Source organism: Heloderma suspectum, chromosome 6, assembly GCF_057233095.1.
Source record: "Heloderma suspectum isolate Gila_16-S chromosome 6, 16-S_ref, whole genome shotgun sequence".
In the NCBI taxonomy this organism is placed as follows: domain Eukaryota; kingdom Metazoa; phylum Chordata; class Lepidosauria; order Squamata; family Helodermatidae; genus Heloderma; species Heloderma suspectum.
Genome location: NC_139463.1, coordinates 97,592,427 through 97,613,131, shown reverse-complemented (window position 1 = coordinate 97,613,131; position 20,705 = coordinate 97,592,427). Strand labels below are relative to the sequence as shown.

General features: G+C 46.7%; 1 protein-coding gene across 4 annotated transcripts; it reads left to right on the top strand.

The window, feature by feature from the left end:
• The first annotated feature begins 1,975 nt into the window (after positions 1-1,975).
• On the top strand, positions 1,976-20,361 carry LOC146341993 (apoptosis regulator BAX-like). Of its 4 annotated transcripts, none has more exons than XM_084805414.1 (6): positions 1,976-2,079; positions 6,638-6,692; positions 7,657-7,839; positions 8,273-8,405; positions 10,645-10,737; positions 20,233-20,361. In XM_084805414.1, the coding sequence occupies exons 1-6, from the start codon at positions 2,025-2,027 to the stop codon at positions 20,347-20,349; spliced, it is 636 nt and encodes a 211-aa protein (XP_084661540.1). In that variant the 5' UTR covers positions 1,976-2,024; the 3' UTR covers positions 20,350-20,361. The 4 variants fall into 4 exon arrangements, with proteins under 4 accessions (XP_084661540.1, XP_084661541.1, XP_084661542.1 ...); XM_084805415.1 differs by lacking the exon at positions 20,233-20,361 and adding an exon at positions 13,714-14,925; XM_084805416.1 differs by lacking the exons at positions 10,645-10,737; positions 20,233-20,361 and adding an exon at positions 13,714-14,070.
• The last annotated feature ends 344 nt before the right edge of the window (positions 20,362-20,705 follow it).

Here is a 20,705-nt window from a genome sequence, read left to right as displayed (position 1 = left end):
ATTGTGCAGCTCCCCCCCCCCCTGATTTTCTGTGTAGCTGGAAGGCAAGCAAAGAAAGGCAAAAGAAATGGTAGGAAAACATGGGAGGGTAACAAATGGAAGATAATGTCTGGGCCTCCAATAAAATTTTGTGAATGAGGCAGAGTGATTGCTCTATAAAAGCCTAACTTGGAAGCACCCCCAGTACCACTTCCTGGAAAATGTAGACTGTGTCTGTGTCTAGATAGATATTAGAAACTAGTGTTTTATTTTAGAAATACAATATAACAATGATATAACAACAAAAACATCAACACAGAGAGCCTGTTTTACATTATTCATCACAGGTTCTATATATATTAGGATCTTTGTCCCTGAACATTTACTTGCTGTACACATTTTAAGTTTTATTACAGCCACAAAATTATCACTTCTCAATTATAAGCCTTGCTTGTTATTACACCCTTCTGAAAACATGACTGTGCACTTGGTGGATGCTGGTCTGTAGACCCTGTATGAATGAAGGGGAACCACATTTCTAAAAATGAGTCCTGCTTGATTATCCCTCTGATCAATAGGTTATGTTAGTTTTTCAGCAACAGCCATCTCCTGTTGCTGTCCATCCATTCACAGTGTATCCTATTTTTGTTTTCCAGTATCATCCTATAACCATTATTGCCAGTGCTAGTAATAGTAACATTAGGTTTTTTATATAACAGCTGCTTTGTGTGTCATTAAAAATAGAAGGGATAATAACGGGGTGCATATATATACACGCACACATGCAAGTACATGGACTTGGCTTTGCATGGGGAAAAAGGCAAAATGGGGAAAAAAGCAATAAGTTATCCACAAAAGGAAAAAATAGGGATTAAAATGAAGAGGGTGATTTAAGCAGCCTTCCTCAACCGGGTGCTCTCCAGATGTGTCTGGCAGCAACTTGGAATGATGGGAATTGTAGTCCAACACACCTGGAGGGCACTAGGTTGGAGAAAATGAAACAGCACATATGAGTTCTCAATAGTTTGGGACGCCATTACTCTTGTATCCTTTATTTAAAATCATTTTTTATTGTAAAATTTCAACTAAACAGAACAAAAAAGAGGGAACTGTAGTGACATAGATTTGAATATATCAATTTCAATGCATGCATATGAAGTGTGTGTGTGTGTGTGTGTGTGTATGAAAACATGGCTAAGAATTGTACATTAACCTCAACATAAGCATACCAGATATCCCGAAGGTATGTTGCCTGTTCAAATGTGTTCTTAGGTCCTCAATCCAAGGCATTATAGAAGATGAGCATTTATCCTTCCAATCTCGACGCTACTTGGATGGGAGAGTGCCTGGGAATCAGGCTTCCTGAACTGAGCAAGGGGTTGGACTCGTTGGTCTTGGAGGCCCCTTCCAACCCTATGATTCCATGTTGTAATATCAGTATTTTAGCTGTCAAAAGTGGTTATCCATTTGTGCTGACATGCATTAACTCCCAGGAAGCCAGTAAATAATTTAAGAGGACATGTACATCAGTAAACATTAAAGAGCATTCCAATGCAAGGTTTATCAGTATTATAACCTCCTCCCCAAAACAGGCAACTACTATTACTTGGGCTTACTCCCAAGTAATGGGGCTTACAGTACAGTCCTATGCATGCCTATTGAGAAGTAAGCCCCGTTGCGTTCAATGGGACTTACTCCCAGTCAGGTAAGCATGTATAGGATGGCAGCCTTAAAGAGGAATCCAGCATAAGATTACTCCGAAGTCAGTCCCACAATGTTCAATGGGACTAACTCCCAGGCTTTTCCGTTTAAACTGCAATTGTCTTGACGCTTGTTCTTGAAATGTGTGTGCGCGCGCGCGCGCGTGCGTGCTAATATATATAAACGTTTAAAAATCAGAAAGGATCCCGCCTTGAGTACCTCCTCAAAGCCGCGTCCTGCCCAGGGAGAGCGCCGGTCTCCTCGCCTTCTGCCCGCTGCGTCTGCGCTTCTCGGCAGAGAGGGAGGTGTGTCTTTTGCGGAGAGCCGGCAACTTCTTGATCGGAATGGCTGCAGAGGAGACAGGGGGTCGGCAAACTGCCCTGCCTCTCGGGGGGCCAGGTAGGAGAGTGGTCAGAGTTGCGGGTGGAGAGAAACAGCTTTGGGAGCGGGGGTCCCGATGAGAGAAACGGGAGCGGGGTGGGTTGCGTTTGCAGCTTTTACTTTCATTTCTCAGAAGTTGGATGTGCTTTTCAGTGGCAACTAGAGGCCGCCTCCCCCAGTCCGGATATTTTGGACTTTAATTCCCATCATTCCCAGCCAGCATGGCTAAAAGTCAGGAATGCTAGGAGCTGTAATCCAAAACATCTGGAGGGCACCGGCTTGGGGAAGGCTGAACTAGTACATTGCTGGCTTAAAATAAAGGCTGAGATCGTATGCACACTTAGGGCTCGATCCTATGCACGTTTAGACAAAAGAGTCCCAGAACTCCCAGCATGCCCCAGCCAGCCATGTTTAAGATTATGCTTTTGGTAAACCCCATTTAACATAGTGAGATTGGCTTCTGAGTAAACATGCTCAGAATCGAGATCTCAGAATGCTTTGGGGTTCAAATCTGCGTGGAAGTCCACTTTCTCTGCCCTCTGGAAGGTTTTTGCTGGTAACCTGAGCCATGCTGGACAAAGCTGTGTTGCTGCTAAACCGGTTCAGATGTTTCGCCATTCCTACGTAGAGGCCACGGGACATGCTGAATGGCCCCCCGGATGTTTCCTTCCAAATTGCAAGTCCGAGTTCACTGGGGTTTGGGGGTGGTTACAGAAACCCATTAGAACAAGAATGAATGGTCGCTTATCTTTATTGCAGGATTGTCACCAGTGTCCAAATTGATGTCTTGTTTTCCAGTCCAAACATGCATAGGATTGCACCCTAAAGAAACTAAACAAGAAGGGGCGGGGAGCAAAAGGTCTGTGAAAGAGGCGTTGTTGTTGTTGTTGTTCAGTCGTTCAGTCGTGTCCGACTCTTCGTGACCCCATGGACCATAGCACGCCAGGCCTTCCTGTCCTGCACTCTCTCCCGGAGCGTGCTCAAGTTCATATTCATTGCATCAGTGATGCTATCTAGCCATCTCATCCTCTGCCGTCCCCTTCTCCTTTTGCCTTCGGTCTTTCCCAGCATCAGGGTCTTTTCCAGAGAGTTTTCTCTTCGCATCAGGTGGCCAAAATATTGGAGCTTCAGCTTCAGTCTCTGTCCTTCCAATGAGCACTCAGGGTTGATTTCCTTTAGGATGGACTGATTTGACCTCCTTGCAGTCCAGGGGACTCGTAAAAGTCTTCTCCAGCACCACAGTTCGAAAGCATCAATTCTTCGGCGCTCAGCCTTCCTTATAGTCCAGCTCTCACAGCCATACATTACTACTGGGAAAACCATAGCTTTGATTAGACGGACCTTTGTCGGCAAGGTGATGTCTCTGCTTCTTACTATGCTGTCTAGGTTTGCCATAGCTTTCCTCCCAAGGAGCAAGCGTCTTTTAATTTCATGGCTACAGTCACCTTCTGCGGTGATCTTGGAGCCCAAGAAAGTAAAATCTGTCACTGCTTCCATTTCTTCCCCTTCTATATGCCAGGAAGTGATGGGGCCAGATGCCATGATCTTAGTTTTTTTAATGTTGAGTTTCAAACCAGCTTTTGCACTCTCCTCTTTCACCCTCAACAAGAGGCTCTTGAGATCCTCTTCGCTTTCTGCCATTAGGGTGGTATCGTCTGCATATCGGAGGTTGTTGATAATTCTCCCAGCAATCTTAATTCCAACCTCTGATTCATCCAACCCGGCATTTCTCATGATGTACTCTGCATATAAGTTAAATAAGCAGGGTGACAATATGCAGCCTTGTCGTACTCCTTTCCCAATTTTGAACCAATCGGTTGTTCCATGTCTGGTTCTTACTGTTGCTTCTTGACCCTCATACAGGTTTCTCAGGAGACAGGTAAGGTGGTCTGGTACTCCCATCACTTTAAGAATTTGCCACAGTTTGTTGTGATCCACACAATCAAAGGCTTTAGCGTAGTCAATGAAGCAGAAATAGACGTTTTTCTGGAATTCTCTTGCTTTCTCCATGATGCAGCGAATGTTGGCGATTTGATCTCTAGTTCCTCTGCCTCTTCGAAACCCCGCTTGTACTTCCGGTAGTTCTTGGCTCACATACTGCTGAAGCCTAGCTTGTAGGATTTTGAGCATCACCTTGCTGGCATGTGAAATGAGCGCAATTGTGCGGTAGTTTGAACACTCTTTGGCGTTGCCCTTCTTTGGAATTGGAATGTAAACTGACCTTTTCCAGTCTTGTGGCCACTGTTGAGTGTTCCAGATTTGTTGGCATATTGAATGCAGAACTTTAACAGCATCATCTTTTAGGATTTTAAATAGCTCAGCTGGAATACTGTCATCTCTGCTAGCTTTGTTGTTACTAATGCTTCCTAAGGCCCACTTGACTTCACTCTCTAGGATGTCCGGCTCAAGTTCAGTGACCGCACTATCATGGCTATCAGGGACATTCAGATCTTTCCGGTATAGTTCTTCTGTGTATTCTTTCCACCTCTTCTTAATCTCATTTGCTTCTGTTAGGTCCCTGCCTTCTTTGTCCTTTATCATGCCCGTCTTTGCACAAAACATTCGCTTGAGATCTCCAATTTTCTTGAAGAGATCTCTAGTCTTTCCCATTCTGTTGTTTTCCTCGATTTCTTTGCATTGTTCATTTAAGAAGGCCTTCTTGTCTCTCCTTGCTATTCTCTGGAACTCTGCATTCAGTTGGGTATATCTTCCCCTTTCTCCCTTGCTTTTCACTTCCCTTCTTTCCTCAGCTACTTGTAAAGCCTCATCAGACAGCCACTTGGCTTTCTTGCATTTCTTTTTCTTTGGGATGGATTTCGTTGCTGCCTCCTGAACAATGTTACGGACCTCCATCCATAGTTCCTCAGGCACTCTGTCTATCAGGTCTAATCCCTAAAATCTATTCCTCACCTCCACTGTATATTCATAAGGGATATGATTTAGGTCATACCTGAACGGTTTAGTGGTTTTCCCAACGTTCTTCAATTTAAGCCGAAATTTTGCAAGAAGCAGCATGTGATTTCGCTCTAAATGGCCATTAGAATTCATTGGGATTTCCGGTGTGTTTCAAAAACACAGGCACATTACTTCAGAATATATCCCTCTCCCGCTATGTTAAATTACAACAAGAGGCTTGTGGCACCTTAAAGACTGACACATTTATTCTGGCATAAGCTTTCATAGCTGCTCTCCATTCATCAGATGCCTGAAGTGTTACCTCAAATTGGCAGAGTTATCTATATATGCTGGAGGTGGAGAGAGAGATAAACTGTGTGGCCAGAGGGCATTGAAATGCAGACAAGTACAGACAGGGATGATTAGCTTAACAGTGGCCATTCACAAAACAAACAACACAGACCTCATAGCAAGGGGAGCTAATGAATATGTTTCATTAGGCTTAAGGGTATGCATTGCAGTTTCAGTAGTCCAAGAGCCTTGATAGGGAGGGCCAGTATTAATGTTCTGCTGTGCTACAGCAGTGTTCTACAACAGAGATGGGAAACGGGGGGGGGGGCACTTTCCCCCCCTTCAGGCTGTACTCCTGCCCAGCACTGCAGTGCTGCTAAATTCAGGAGGCCGTGGGGGCCACAGAAGAGGATGGGGGTGCATGCAGCCCTCGGGGGCTGCGTGTTGCCCACCCCTGCTCTTCAGTGCATTATAGGATAAAGCCCCATCCATGTCCCGAAAATGATACAGTAACCTATATGTGGGTGCCAGTTGGTTCACTTCCAAGACGGGAAGGTATCAGGGTTGCAACTGCAAGGGGAGCAGTGTAGGGCTCCTCCCTCCCCCCAGATTTTAAGCTTCCATTTAAAAAATCATTAAAGAAAAAAAGTAAGGGTGTTTCCATACAAGGCCAATTAAGGTGCCATTGCCCTGCCTGGTTCACCAAATTTCATGCAGGGGGCGGTGTCCGGACAACATCTTCTTCCACTCAGAACTCTCTGATTTTTTTCCCACTGCCTCTTCCATTTTTTTTCCTTACCATGGAAAATCCTTTAAGGAAGAAATGGTGGAATTGCTGCACAGTGCCTTCTGATTGTTAGCGCTCGGACCCCTCAATCTGTAAGCATGCCAAATCACTAATTGTCTTATGAAAACATAAGGAGAATCATGCAGGCAATTTTATCCAATTGTTCAGAAAGAAAGAAATTTATTTTCACTGTTCTGGCCAATGAGCCCAAAAACTCTGGGTTAACTGATGAGCACTTGGGGTCTTGATGTTTATATATTATTAAATTAATGGTTTTTTAATCAATATTTGATACAACTAAATGTTTTAAATCTAAGATTCCTTGTCTCCCTAAGTCCCCCTCAGCACAACATGTCTGGATATGGGCTTGTGGGGGGGGGGGTGAGTATGAGAGAGTGTGTGTGTGAGAAGGGGGGGAATTCTGGGGTTTCAAGGCTGGAAGGAAATAGTACCTGGGTTCCTGGGATCTCAGATAAGTAGGAAGAGGAGGAGGAAACAATAGGAAATAGTAAAAGTAAGAAGAGGGAACCAGGAGCTAGGCCCTCTGTGAACAGAATTTGGGGAGATTAAAGACTCAAACTTCTTATCCTCTTTCTTGTCAAGGAACGTCTGAGAACCTCTCATACATCCTTCGAATTGGAAAAGCTCTGCTTCTTGGGTAGGTGAGATTTGCAATCTACATGTGATATTGTTGGTCCCTGAGTGCTTGAGCATGACTGAGGAGTTCTCGCACCTCCGATCCCTTTTCCCCCTCTCTTGATAGAGCAGACCCCAATGCCTACCCCTTCCAAGGCATCCAGGAGCATCTTAACTCTGATCCCCCAGCCACCACTTTGTGCTAACCTTAGTCTAGTATCTCTGCCCACACAGAACCTCAAGCCTTTATTTGCTTGTCCATAAGTCCAAGGGGGTGTCTCTACCAGCGATCTACTCCGTGCTGGCTGTGTGTGGAGGTCATTAGGGATACATGATGTCATGGCCATCCAGCTGCCACCCCGGAGCTTATCAGGGAAAAACCGGATTTCCTGAGACTGCTTAAAGTCCAATTCCTCTCCTTAAGTCAGGTTCTCCACGGTATAGCTGTTGTGTGCCCCAACCCCTGCACTGACCTCAGGTACACTAGCCCTGCCCAGGGGTGTGCCCTCACCGTGACCCTGGTCAAGGGGTGTTTCCTGTCCCCTGTGATTCCCAGCACAAACCAATTAGTGTCCACTCAGAAGTAACTTCCATTGTGTTCAATGAGGCTTGCTCCTGAAATTCAGGTGCATCTGGAGTTTCAGGGGAAAGGAGTAAGGGTGGGAGAGCGCAGTGGGGGGGAAGCCTCTCTTACTGGTTGAGCAGCCCCGCCAGTCAGATGACGTTCACTCCAACCCCTAAACCTACCAGGAAGTATGTTCTGTGAAGTGATTTTTACTGGTGCTGAGAACTTGCTGTGGAGCCCTGCATGGACCAAAGTGCAGCAAAGCTGATTCCTGTTTTTAAAAAAATCTGGTACTCCTCCATTCACTTCTCCTTCTGTTGTTGTGGAGATGTGGTCCTGGTTTTCGACATCATTGCTCGGCCCTTCCTTTTCAGATTATCTGGGGCTAGCCCCTTAACATGCTTCTACCTTTCTCTTGCAGGTTCATCAAAACTCTCTGGCAGCAACACACAGCTTCCCATCCCCAGACAGCCCCACTGGAGCAACCAGCTGGGGAGGATACACCACATGGGGAGGATGTGCCAGATTCTGCCCAGGTCATCTCACTGCGCGAGTGCATGCTCCGTATATGGCGGGAGCTCAACAGTAATCAGGATATCACTAGGTGTGGGGATCGCAAATGAATCTGATGCACTGAGCTCAAGGTTGATATGCTCACACACTCAATTTCACATTCACACACACACCAAGTGTTTCTGGAGAAAGGGCCTTCTCCATGGTGGCACCCAAATGGTTTCCCTCTCTCCCTTCCACCAGGCAAAATCTGTCCTGTTCTTCCATGCTTTTAATGATATTTGAGGCGCTTTAAATGTTTTTTAGCTGCTGTCTTTGCTTCTCTTATCTCTATTGCTGTATTGTTGTTTTGCAGTTGTATTGTTGTTGTAAGCCCCATTGAGATTGTTTACAGCCAAACATGGGATATATACAATTTGGAAGTAAGTAAATTAAATAAAATGTATACCTTGATTGAGCTCTACCAGTTCCTGCTTAACCCTGGGTTTCTCACTCTGCGTGTTGCTGCTGCTCTCTCCTTGCAGCATGGCAGAAAGTGTCACCGGTGACAACCCACTGAAAGCCCTGGCCGCGGTGGCTGAGCCCATGTTTGCTACTGGGATCAACTGGGGCCGGATTGTCGTCTTCTTCTACTTCGCATACAGAGTCATTGCCCAGGTAAAAATGGGGAGGCAGAGGAAGGACTGAGGAAGCAGGATGTTTGCATTGCCACCCCAGAAGGTATTGGGTGGGTGCTTTAGAAGGGAGCAGGGATTATCAGATGAGCTTTGGACCGTGGCTGTGCCTCTCATTCCAACAAACTGACTTCTGGGGCACATTTAAAATTTGGGGCCCATCTGCGTTCATTTGAACCGAGGAAGATGCAAGCAGTTGTAGCCGTGTCCATCAGCCATGAAGCTTGCTGGGATAACTTGAGACAGTCTCCAGCTCTCCACTTAACCTACACCACAGGATTGTTGTGAAGATAATGTGGGGGAAGCCCCATGCCTGCTGCCTTGATCTCCTTGGAGGAACAGTTGAGATACAAAAGTGGTTGATTAAATAAATATATAGAAAGGAGAGCTAACCCTCAGATCTTCTTTCCCCAACTTGGTGCCCTCCAGACGTGTTGGATGACAACTCCTATCACTCGCTGCATGGTGGGCATGCTGGCTGGGGATGATGGGGGTTATATTCCACCACCTCTGAAGGGCCCCGGGTTGGGTAAGGGTGCCTCAGACTCTAGGTCTTGGAGCAGGGGTAGGGAACCTGTAGCCCTTCAGATGTTTTTGGGCCCCAAGTCCCGTCAGTCCCAGCCAGCCTGGCCAATGGTCAGGGTTGATGGGAGTTGTAGTCCAACAGCATCTGGCCACAGGTTGTCCAACCCCGGCTTAGAGGGTTTGTGTTTTGAGAAGGAGGCTTCTCCTACTTGATAAGGATCTCTGCTGACCCTGCTTGTCTGTCCCTGTCCTCTCTCTGGGGTAACATGTTGCCTGCCTAGGTCTGGCACTCCTGTGGGCAGACAAATATCCTGTTTGTTTCCTGTGAGACCTGCTGGCTGGCAGGATGTGGAACCTTTCTCAGGGCCTCTTGTTTCTCGGAGGCCCTGCTAATGTTAATCACTCCCCTGCCAGAGAAGCATTCTCTACCCAATTTCGATTCTATGGCGTCTTTACTTAAGGCACCATCTAAAATTAATTTCTAGTCTTGCAGATATAAGAACTACCATGTTCTCGTTACTTCTGCTCTCTACTTTACCATGGAGTGGTTGGTTCATTGGCTTTAACAGGGATGGAAAAAGCCCCCCTATCCAAGAAAGGCTGGAGGGGGTAAAATCCACCCACCATTAAGGTTCCTTGGATCAACAGGGTCCTTGATGGGGGGTAACAGTGTGGTGTAGTGGCAAGAGTGTTGGACTAAGAGCTGGGAGATCCGGGTTCTAGTCCCCACTCGGCCATGGAAGCTCACTGGGTGACTTTGGGCCAGTCACAGACTCTCAGCCCAACCCACCTCACAGGGTTGTTGTTGTGAGGATAAACAGGAGAGGAGGAGGATAATGTAAGCCGCCTTGGGTTCCTTGCAAGAGGAAAAAAGGCGGGGTATAAATGCAATAAATAAATAAAAATAAATAACCTTTGCCTCCCCTCAAACTGATTTTCAGTAGGGGGCTTTTTCTCCCCCCATGCAAATGATTGGAGAAATTGCTCCATTTGCTTGCATCAGGCATGGGAAGAGAGGGAAAGAGGAGGAAGAAAGGAAGAAGCCAGAGTGAGTAGCACAGACAGAGGGTTCACATTCATGTACACACACATGGGGGGGTGCTCCCAAAATTTTTGTGATTGGCCCCCCATCTCCCTTCAACAGGCAATTTGTGGTGGCGCCCAGGGCAGTTTTCAAAATGCCAAAGCGCCCATGGTCAAAAAGGTTGGAGAACCTTGATCTAGGCAAAGAAGGCTGTGATCCTATGCACATTTACCTGGTAGTAAGCTCCACTGAATACAGTGGGATTACTTTTGAGTAAATATGCATACGATTGCTGTACAAGTCTGGAATCCTTTGGAGTAAGTCCCATTAAACTTAGGCTGTATGTCTGTCAAGCACCTCCTCTATTAACAGTGCTTACTCAGAAGCAAGTCCCTCTAAGTTTAATGGAAGTTATTCCCTAGTAAGTGCATTTAGGATTACAGCCTGAAACTATTACAATCCTCAAGATTGACTTTTCGGTCCACTCTTCCATCTTTTTTTCTTCTTAATATCTTGCCTGAAGAATAGTTCTGGTGAACTCTAAAGCTTGCCCACTACTTTGTGATGTTAGTTGGTTACATTACTGTCTTACATTACAGTTAAGTTTGAATTCTCTCTTTTTCTGACTTGAATCAGAACTATTATGACACTGTCTTTCTCTCTCCAAACCTAGTCCAGTTCTGACTGGTTCAGCACTGTGATGGATTGGACTATGGCCTTCTTACGGAACCAACTGGCTGCCTGGATTCAGCAGCAGGGGGGCTGGGTGAGTGGCATATGGGGCAGGAACCCAGACTGCATGCTGCTTTGGCAGGGGAATGGATTATTCTGCATTATAGCCATGGTTTGGGAAGAAAGACTCCTCACTTCTCAGGAAAAGGGGCCCTAATCAAATGGCAGAGCTCTTTTTTTTTCTTTTTTTTTGTACATGAGGAACGAGCCAGCATGGTGCAGTGGTTAGAGTGTTGGACTTGGACTCAGGGGACCCGGGTTCTGGCCCCACCCCCTCAGCTATGAAGCTCACTCGGTGACTTTGGGCCAGTCATGGACTCTCAGCCTAACCTACCTCACAAGGTGGTTGTGAGGATAAAATGGAGAGGATCATGTACAGCACCTTGGGCTCCTTGGAGGAAAAGGCTGGATATAAATGTAAGAAATGAATAAAGTATGTGTTCAATTCCTACCATCGTCCATTATGCCAGGATGAGTAACCTGGGGCCCTCCAGATGTTGTTGGACTCCAGCTGCCAACAGCCCCAGCCAGCATGGCTAATGGTCAAGGATGATGGGACCTGTAGTCCTAGCAACATCTGGAGGGCCAAACGTTTCCTAGCCCTGAATTAGAGGATCGCAGGACCTGGAGAGGCACTTCTAGACAGAGTAAAAAATCCTTGGCCAAGATGGACCACTGGCTTGGCTTGGTAGAAGACATCTTTTTATGTAAAAAAAAAAAAGAAAAGAAAAAGAACCTCCTTCATTTCCACTGGCTGCCCGAACATTTAGGTTTCCCCTCCATCGCATCTGTTTTGGATTAGCCTGTTGTTGTGTTGAATGACTGCTAGACAGTACAGGTCAGCCTTCCCGAACTGCGTGCCTTCCAGGTTGAACTACAACCCCCAACATCCCCAGCCAGCATGGTGGGCATTGTAGTCCAACGCATCTGGAGGGTGCCAGGTTGGTGAAGGGGCTGCCACAGATCATGTTAAGTGCTTGTTGGATGAACTTCATCTTCATCCAATTTCATCTTAATTCCATTCTTGGTTGTTTTCCAACAGATCCAACAGGGGGCAGACACACCCTATCTGTCATAGGAGGCCCATCCACAGATCTTTCTAGAATGTGATACTTCAAATTATCAGCTCTTTCTAGGGAGTGTTAATCATTTCAGAACGTGATGGCTCTACAGACCACTCATGTTCTGTAAAGCCATATGCTGGGCACACAAGTACTATGTGCAGTCTCCTGAAAGTTTTGATTTTCTTTTAAAGGGCAAGTTTCTAGTTCTTAAGACTGCAAACACAGGCTTGACAAGTGTGTGAGAAATGCTTGGGTGAAATATCAGAAGCTGAGAGGTTACCACAGGATTTCCTGTGATCAGTCTGCGGGACTTCATTGCTACTTGGCCTGTGGAAGCAAGGGAAAAAACGAAAATAACATACAGAGAAATTTATGTAGGCGGCAGAATCCAGCTTCCCTTGGCACAGAGATTTGATTTTTAGAACAGACTTTTTTTTTTCCTCTTAGCACACAGATTACACATAGTACTTAACAAAAGCCTTGCTGTGAACAGACATGGTTATTTCCCCATTCTCCCCAACTGTATTTCTTACATTTATATCCCATCTTTCTGCCAAAAATGGTACTCAAGGTGGCTAACTTAAATAAAATAACTTTTAAATTTACTTAAATTAAAACAGAAATATAGTTATAATGCAAAAACAAAGACACAATTAACATATCAAAACAGGTTAAAAACAAAGTTAAAATACATCAGTGAAAGACAACACCTAACTAGTGAAAACCTCCTTTGACAGGAACCTAGTTTAAATGCCAAAGGCCTGCCTGAAAAAAAAAAAAGTGCCTGCCAGCAAAAAGACAAGAAACAGGGAGTTAGCTTAGCCTCCCTTGACAGGGAATTCCAAATCGTACAGAGACCCACAGATATCGAAGAGTATTCTTCCTTCCATTTTTATCTCATAAAGGGGTCCAATGGCCTGCACTGAGTCCTTGGTCTAAATATGTTTTGTCCTCAATTCTCCCTCCCTGGAACTTCCAAGGATTTGGCATAGTTGGGATTTATCCTTCTAAAGCAGGGGTGTTGAACTTCTTTCAGCCCGGGGGCCAAATTCAGTTTTGGAGAAGTTCTCAGGGGCCACATTCCAATGGTGGGCAAAGGCAAAATTCTAGCATGTTTTAGCTTAATGCTTTTACTGTCAGTAACTGAACCTTAGGAGGGACATTTCAACCTTTTAGAATGGGGAAAAAATGGGCAAAAGCTGGGAAGCCACCAAATGACTGGCAATGAGGGGAAAGGGGGTGTAGCCAGGAAAAGGGGTATCTGTCTGGGGAACCCTGAAGGGCCAGATTTGGCCCCCAGGAAGGCTAAATTTGGCTCATGGGTCTGAGGTTCCCCACTCCTGTTGAGAAGAATCAATCCCATCTTTCCCCAGGTCATGCATGGACATGAGAGATACTGTTCTATATTCATATACAGTGGCGATGCTGACTGGGGATGATGAGAGCTGTAGTCTGATGCATCTAGAAGGTGCTAGGTTGGGGCTGGCTGCCTGCTGTGCACCATCCCATCCCAATTGATCCTCTAGACCAAGAGTGGGAAATTTGCACCCTCTAGATGTTTGGGCCTATAGCTCCCATTGGTTATGCTGGCTAGGGCTGATGGGAGTGGTGGCCTTCCAGCTGTTTTGGCCTACAAGTTGCTCTGGACTCTCCCCTCTGTCTGTCCCATTGAATTAGGAGAAACCCTGCTGCAGCCCTCTCTTAAGAGCCATGCCAAGGAGCTGTATAAAACCCTGTTAATGAACCAGTTAAGGTTCAGCTGACAACATACCTGTAACCCCACCCCACCCCCAAATCCTGAGATTGGGGTTCTTCCTGGATCAGTTTGCTAAAATTGCAGAATAATGCATTGGCCACATCTGTATACTTTTTCTCCTGGCAATGTAAGTATCTTGGTGACTTGAATTGACACTGAAATGGCTTCATTCTTGGTGTTTGACTTGCAGGTTGCTATGTTTAGCTACATCCCATCTTCATCATAGAAATGTGGAGAGAGGCCACAGAACCCCTTCGGCAGTACAGTCAAATGCATCTGTGCTCCTGTGGTGCAGGAGACAGAAAAAACTTCAGCTCCCTTTTGGGAGGAATTTGCCTTGACCAAAATAATAAGGAATTGAACTGAAATGATTAGTTATTTTTCACTCTCGTAAGAACCAGTGTGGTGGAGAACAACCTTCTCCAACCTGGCACCCTTCAGATGTGTGTTTATTTTTTTATGTATTTATGAGCAATATTTCTATACTGCTGCTTATTTGCACAGATCCCGAAGCAGTTTACAAAATAATGCAATAAATGCACAATAGTACAATGGCTAGGCTGGCTAGGAAGGATGGGAGTTGTAGTCCAACACATCTGGTGGGCACCAGATTGGGGATGACTGGTGTAGAGGAATGTGTGTTGGACATGGACTAAGGAGGTATAGGTTCGAATCCCCTTCAGCCATGAAGCTCTCTGGAAAATCTTCAGCCTGTCCATCTCTCTCCTCATTGCCTATCTTACAGGGTTGTTGTGAGGCTCAAATGAGATAACCTCAGCTCTGCCACCCTGCTGAACCCTTGGGAGGAAGGGTGGGATATAAAGATAATAAACATATTTTTCCAATTATGTATTCAACAAAATACTGTATCTGAAAAACCCAGTGCCTCATGGCAGGAGGGGTCTCTTTACTGGAGGGGTGTTGAATCTCTTTCAACTTAAGGGCCAAATTCAGTTTCAGGGGATCACATTCCAGTGGTGGGCAAAGGCAAAATAGGGCAGAACCAAAAGCGGGGCCAAAAATGCCACCATATTTTAGCTTAAAGCTCTCACTGTCGGCAAGTAAGACTTAGGTGAAGCTTTTCAACCATTTGGAATGAGGGAAAAAGTGCACAATAGCCAGGAAATCACCAAACAATTGGCAGTCAAGGTGAAGGGGTGGGGCCAGTGGAAGGATGTGTGGCCTTCTGGGGAACCCCAGAAGGCCACATTTGGCCCATGGGCCTGAAATCCTGCACCCCTGCTTTATTGTAACAACCCCAGTTCCTGTAACTCCAGCTTATTTGCTCACCTCTGTGGAGGCTTATCTGGCACTGCTGTTTTTGATCACACGACCAACCCCTTGATATTAAAAGTGAGGGGCTGGAGGATCAGTCTTGTCTGGAACTCGCCCCTTCATCCACAAAAGCTCTTTCTTCTAATCCCAAAGGTGAGGTGACTGGATGTGGTTACTGAGTGATGAGAGCAAGAGCAAGGCATTCTGTGTACACTCCATCCTCTTAATTGTTGTTTACACGTCCCCAGACAACAGATCGTATTCAGCTCACAGTGTGTTTTGCGATTCAGTACATAACATAACCCTGACTCTGCACATTTAGAGCGCAGGAACTGGAGATCTCAGGCCCCAAATCTGGCCTTTTGAAGAGCATCTGTTAGCCCTCAAAGACAAGAGATGTCAAAGCTGCTAGGCCCTCCCTGGACAAGGAGTCTCCCTGGGGATGGGAAAAGGGGTCTCTGGCCCACCCCACCCCAAAGTTGGCCTTCCTATAAAACTAGTTTTTGACCAGTTTCTATATCCTGTCATGATGCACACTCTCTCGCTCTCCTGCTCTGTCTCATACACACAACAGACTTCCGAATGGTCTTTGACAGGCTATCTTTTGACAGGTTATATGGGGGCAGGATGCAGTCCTTCTGAGTGGGAACTGGGGTATAGTTACGGTTATGTTGGGACCGTACGGTCTTACCTGGGAGGACGCATTCTCCAAATGCTCCGTTGCCAAGAAAAGATGCAGCTGCTGCCCCGCAAGCCCTGCCCATCTCTCAGCCTCCACCTTTTCCTGCCTCCTGTGGGGCAACACTCAAATCCTGAGTGCTACAGCAGGCCACATCAGAAGGTGGACAAATGTACCTGAGATGCAGCAGGCTCGGAGGGATCGACTGTGTTGATGCCATTGGCTGTGCTCTTCCAGGGTTGCAGAAGCTCAGGCCTGGGGTCCCAATCTGGCCCTCCAGTGTTCCCCATATGGCCATATGACCTTCCTCTAATCACCTTACAGCAGGAAATCTGTTAAGGACAAAAAGATGGACATGCTGAAGTCTCCCTTCTGATTGGTAGCACTCGGAACCTGCCATCTGGAGCACCCTGGGTGGTTTCTTAGCCTTTGGGCAGCTTTTTCCCCTTTCCAGAAGGTTGAAATGCCTCTCTGAAGGCTTCGTTACCGGCAGTAAGAGCTTTAAGCCGAAATAAGATGGTATATTTGGTCCTGTCCCTTTTACTCCACCCACCATTGAACTGTGACCCCCAAGAGCTTCTCCAAAATGGAATTTGGCTCCTGGGCAGAAAGAGGGTCTGCACCCCAAATGGGGAGATTTGCCTGGCCCAGCCACAGTCTCTACATGAAGGATCTGCTGTAGCAGACATCATGTTTTGAAACAGGACTGGGCAGTAAATTAGAGACACAGAACTAGAGAACAGACTACTGCTTTGGAAATAACCAGAGTGGTGTGCAGCCAATTCTGAGCGGCAGAGGGGGCAGTGCAAGAAATACATAGGTAGCACAGTCCCTGTGCCTCTGACAAATCCCCCTCTCTCCTGAAGACAGCTGTGCAGCAACGGGAGGGAAGGATGGATGAGATCCAGAATCCAGGAGGAGCAAGTGAGAGTGTGAGTTGCTTAAACAAATGATCGGCAGCTCATGGGCCAAATCCAACCCACAAGCCTGTTGGCTGACCTTGTCTCTAAAGCAGCCTTCCCCAATGTGATGCCCCCTCGATGCTTTGGACTTCATCTCCCAACAGTCCCAACCAGCATGACCATTGATCAGGAATTGGGGGCTGCAGTCCCAAACATCTGGAGGTCACCAGGTTGGGGAAGACTGGTCAGAACAGAGCCTTTCAAGAAGCTGGCTTCAGGAGGATGATATCAAGAGTGGCCCCTGCATGTTTCTTGCCCCGCTCTTCTTCCTTACGAGGACAGGTGTCTTGCTGGACTGGGTCCTTCAACATCAGCTGGGAGTTCGTACACTCAAGGTGTCACATAGAGCAAAGGGAACACCTTGTCCCTTCACCTCTGTGCTATAGATCAGCTCTCCAGTAAAGCTGAGCACACATTAAAACCTTTGTCAGCTTCCTGGGGAGCCAACTGCCCGTCCCGTGTGAGCTCAAACCGGAGTGCTCTTGGTTTTCTGCTACACTTGGCAACAAGCTTCTGTCCTGAACGATTGAGACAAAAGGGTGGGGGGAAGATTAAGGGTTGTAACCCCAAAGATGTCATCTGTTAATGAGTCTAATTAAGGTAATAGAGCCCTGGCCACGGGAGTGGAAAGCCCTGACTCGGCAACGCTGTGGGTGCTATTAGTGGCTTTTAATTAGTAATTAATAATTTCCATGCCTCGGAAGCAATGTTCCAGGCTTTGCTGACTGATCAGTTTATAAAAGCAAGACTGCATTAGGGCGGGGAAACAATAACCACTCCTCAAGCCCTAGTATTCCTCGGCCTCCGCTCCTCCTGCAGCCATGCAGACTCTGAAATGAAGACTCCTAGGCTACTAATGAGCAAGTTGGTACATGCGCCTGTAGTGAGGAACACTGATCAAGATGGGGGAGCGTGGTGTGCCTCAGACATGTTGACACCAGTTAATCCAGTTTGAGCCAGTTTCTTGGTTGAAGGGAAACATGATATATTGCTGGGGTGTGCCTCGCGTAAACCTCGTTGTTAAATCCTCCCACCCACCCCTCCTTCCTCTTCCCTTCCCCACACTTTGCAGTCCTGGATTATGCTGACTCATGGTGATGACACAACCAAGCAGGGCCTTGTGACCATCACTATGCACTAAGCTCATTAAAAAAAGGGGAGGGGAACTAGGCTCTTTCAAAGGATGGTGAAATCAAATGTGGGTTAGAAGGCCACTGGCGGGTGGATCATGGATACAGATAAGGGTGTCAGGATTTGCAGACTCATCCTAAATATGTTTACTTGGAGGTCCATCTGAGTTGAGTGTGACTTAGTCCCCGATAAACATAATTAGGATCGTAGCCAGGGACCAACACATTTTGGCTTGGCTTAGTAGCCAAATAACTTTGTAGCCAATTAGTTATTTGTGATGGCCATCATCCTCACCTCTTTCTTGGCCATGCTGGCAGGGGCTTCTGGGAGTTGAAAGCCCAAACATCTGGAGATCAGCCTTCTGCCCACCCCTGCTCTAGAATACACAAAGAACTCTGGAGATGGAGGGGACCTAAGCAGAGAACTGGGGGAGGGATATTTGTCATGGGCATCCAGTGCAGGGGTAGTTGCCACTGGTGATCACATTTATGGATCCAGCCTTTGAGCTGGAAGTGTGTAGTCTTGTAGGTTTAAACACAAGGCCTGGTGGGAATTTAGGCTCTGTTCCTGAGTTATTTGAGACTGGGTCTTGGCAGGGGGATTTAGATCTAGAAGTCAAGACTCCTAGATTTTCCAGGAAAGGGACTGTAGTTCAGCTTAGGGCTAGGATCCTGGCTTCCGGCTTCTCCAGGTGGGTGTCGAGTCTGGTGTGAAAGTAGGGATAGGGGCATTTGTTGTTGTTATTACATTTCTGTACCACCCAATAGCCAAAGCTCTCTGGGCAGGGAAGAATAAAGAACTTGAACTCCTAGGAACTTATCTGGGAGAAGAGAAGATTGAATCTAGGACTTGGGGGTTCACAGGACCCCCTGTACCAATTCCTGTTGTTCAGAATTATCCTGATTTAAGCTGTTATGAATGGACACCTTTAGAGGGCCCACAGCTCAGTGGCAGAGCATATGCAGAAGGTCCTGGGCTCAGTCGCTGGCATCTCCAGTTCAAAGAATCTCAGGTATCAGAGCTTGAAAAGAACTTTCTCTGACTCAGACCTACGAAAACTGCTGCCAGTCTGAAGTAGGCAATGCTGGGGCTAGAGAAGCTAATGGCCTGACCTCAGTATAAGGCACAGAAATGTCTTGGGCCTTTTTCTTGGGCAGAGGAGGCCAAAGTGTCTTACCTCAAACTGCCAAAGCGTCAGTGGTAAGTGCCTCAAATCGTAGACGCTTACAAGGAATGTACTCAAGGAGAGGGTTTGCATCAGGAAAATGCAGCACTCTGTTCTACTGTCATAAGACACCCCTGCGCACAGTGCCAGCTCCAGGCTTTGGAGGGCCCTTGGGCAAGACACCCTCAATGGGCCCCTCCCTCAGTGAGTCCACCTTCTCACCACCATTGTCACCAGTTGCTATTGCTCCTCCTCGTCTTTCTCATTATTGCCACCACTTGCTTGCTTGGCAGGCAGAGATCCAGTGAGCAAGTAGGCCATGTCATTGACAGCTGGTCAGCCACTGTGTGAACGGACTGCCGGACTGGATGAACCCTTGGGCTGATCCAGCAGGGCTCTTCTTATGTTCTTATATGCTACTCCTCATTTTCACCACCACCATTATCTGGGCCGGAATGAGAGGCAGGTGAACAAGCAGCTTGCAAGGATGAAGAGGAGGAGCAAATCCAGTGGGGTTGCTGTCAGTTGGCCCCTGCTGGCGTGTGGGCCCTCGGCAGGTGTCCTACCATGCCTACCCGTGATACCAGCCCTGCTTGTGTGTCTGGCCCTGAGGCTTGCTGGGATTACTACTCCATATTTGATTCACTTTAAGCATTCATATGATACACTTTTATATGCATTCTAATGCTTTAAGCCAGCCTTTCCCAACCTGATACTCTCCTCAAGACTCTCTTCAGCCCCAGCCATCATGGTTAACAGTGAGGGGTGATGGGAGTTGGCCCCAAGACATCTGGAGGGTGCCAGGTTGGGGAAGTCTGCTCTTAAGCCATGATCCTGTGCACCATTGAAAAACTTCTATTTGTTTTTCCCTGAAGTGGTTTTACTCCACTTACAGCTTTAGAAGGTTGCCAAGTGCGATCTCTAGTAGGTGTTATGAAACTGTAAACTGTTATGAGAGTTTAACACACCCAGAAGGCATAGAAATAATGGGCTTTAAAGAAGACATAATAACATGTTATCCTTGCCCTGGAGAGTTGTATTATATAATATAGCCCAATCCCATAGACATGTCTAGGCCTATTCTCCTATATGGCCAAGCATTTAGATTTTATAACTTTATTCTCAGGTCGAAGGTTCCTGTACTTTACAAGAGTCACAAGGGCAGCCTTTTCTGTTACTGTGGTACAGTAATGGGAGAAGCCACATCTGGTGAAATCCTCCTTTCTCTGTAGCTTCCTCAGGGCCTGAAGCTGGCCGTTATGCAACTAAATTCTGAAGCCATGAAAATTCCTCACCAGTGGGGCAGTTAGGTAACATTAGAGCAGGGGTGGGCAACTTACGGCCCTCTTGATATTTTGGCCTACAACTCCCATCAGCCATAGCCAGCATAGCCAATGGTGGGGAATCATGGAAGTTACAGGACAACATTTGGAGGTCATGTTACCCATCCATGTTTTAGACTCTGGATTTAATGGCCTTATTTGTGTGTGTGTTTAGACAGAAATGTGTGTTACTTCACTTCAGCCTGTGTTAAGCTGGCCTTCCGCTGAGAGGGGCCCTGGAATTCTACCCCAAAGTCCTACCCTGAGGGCACCACTGTTCCCCACCAAATAAGGAGAACACAGTGGAGGACTTCGAAAAGAGGGGAGGCTGGGAAGAAGACTCTTCCTTTCTCTGGGAAAGGAGTAAGGCTGAGTAAGTTAAAAACTGGGATCTGGAAAGCCAGGACTCCTGGGTTCTCTGTCTGTTAAAGATTTATGTCTGTGGATTCGCTTCCATACATGTCTGTCTGTCTTTTGTTCAGCTGAATGAGAAGGTAATTTTTTCTAACCTGTCTAAACATGACCTACGAAAATGTCCTACACTGCCCAGCATTCCCCAGCCAGCTGTGCTAGCTGGGGAATGCTGGGAGTTGTAGGACTTTTCCTGTCTAAAGATGCATAGGATTGCGCCCTTAAACAGCTAAAAAC

Bases quoted from the DNA above. Each gene is read 5' to 3' on its own strand.
- LOC146341993 (XM_084805412.1), top strand. From the start codon at position 2,025: ATGGCTGCAGAGGAGACAGGGGGTCGGCAAACTGCCCTGCCTCTCGGG. The intron at 2,080-6,637 runs GTAGGAGAGTGG...TTTCTTGTCAAG, and splicing joins CCTGCCTCTCGGGGGGCCAG to GAACGTCTGAGAACCTCTCA. The intron at 6,693-7,656 runs GTAGGTGAGATT...TTTCTCTTGCAG, and splicing joins GGAAAAGCTCTGCTTCTTGG to GTTCATCAAAACTCTCTGGC.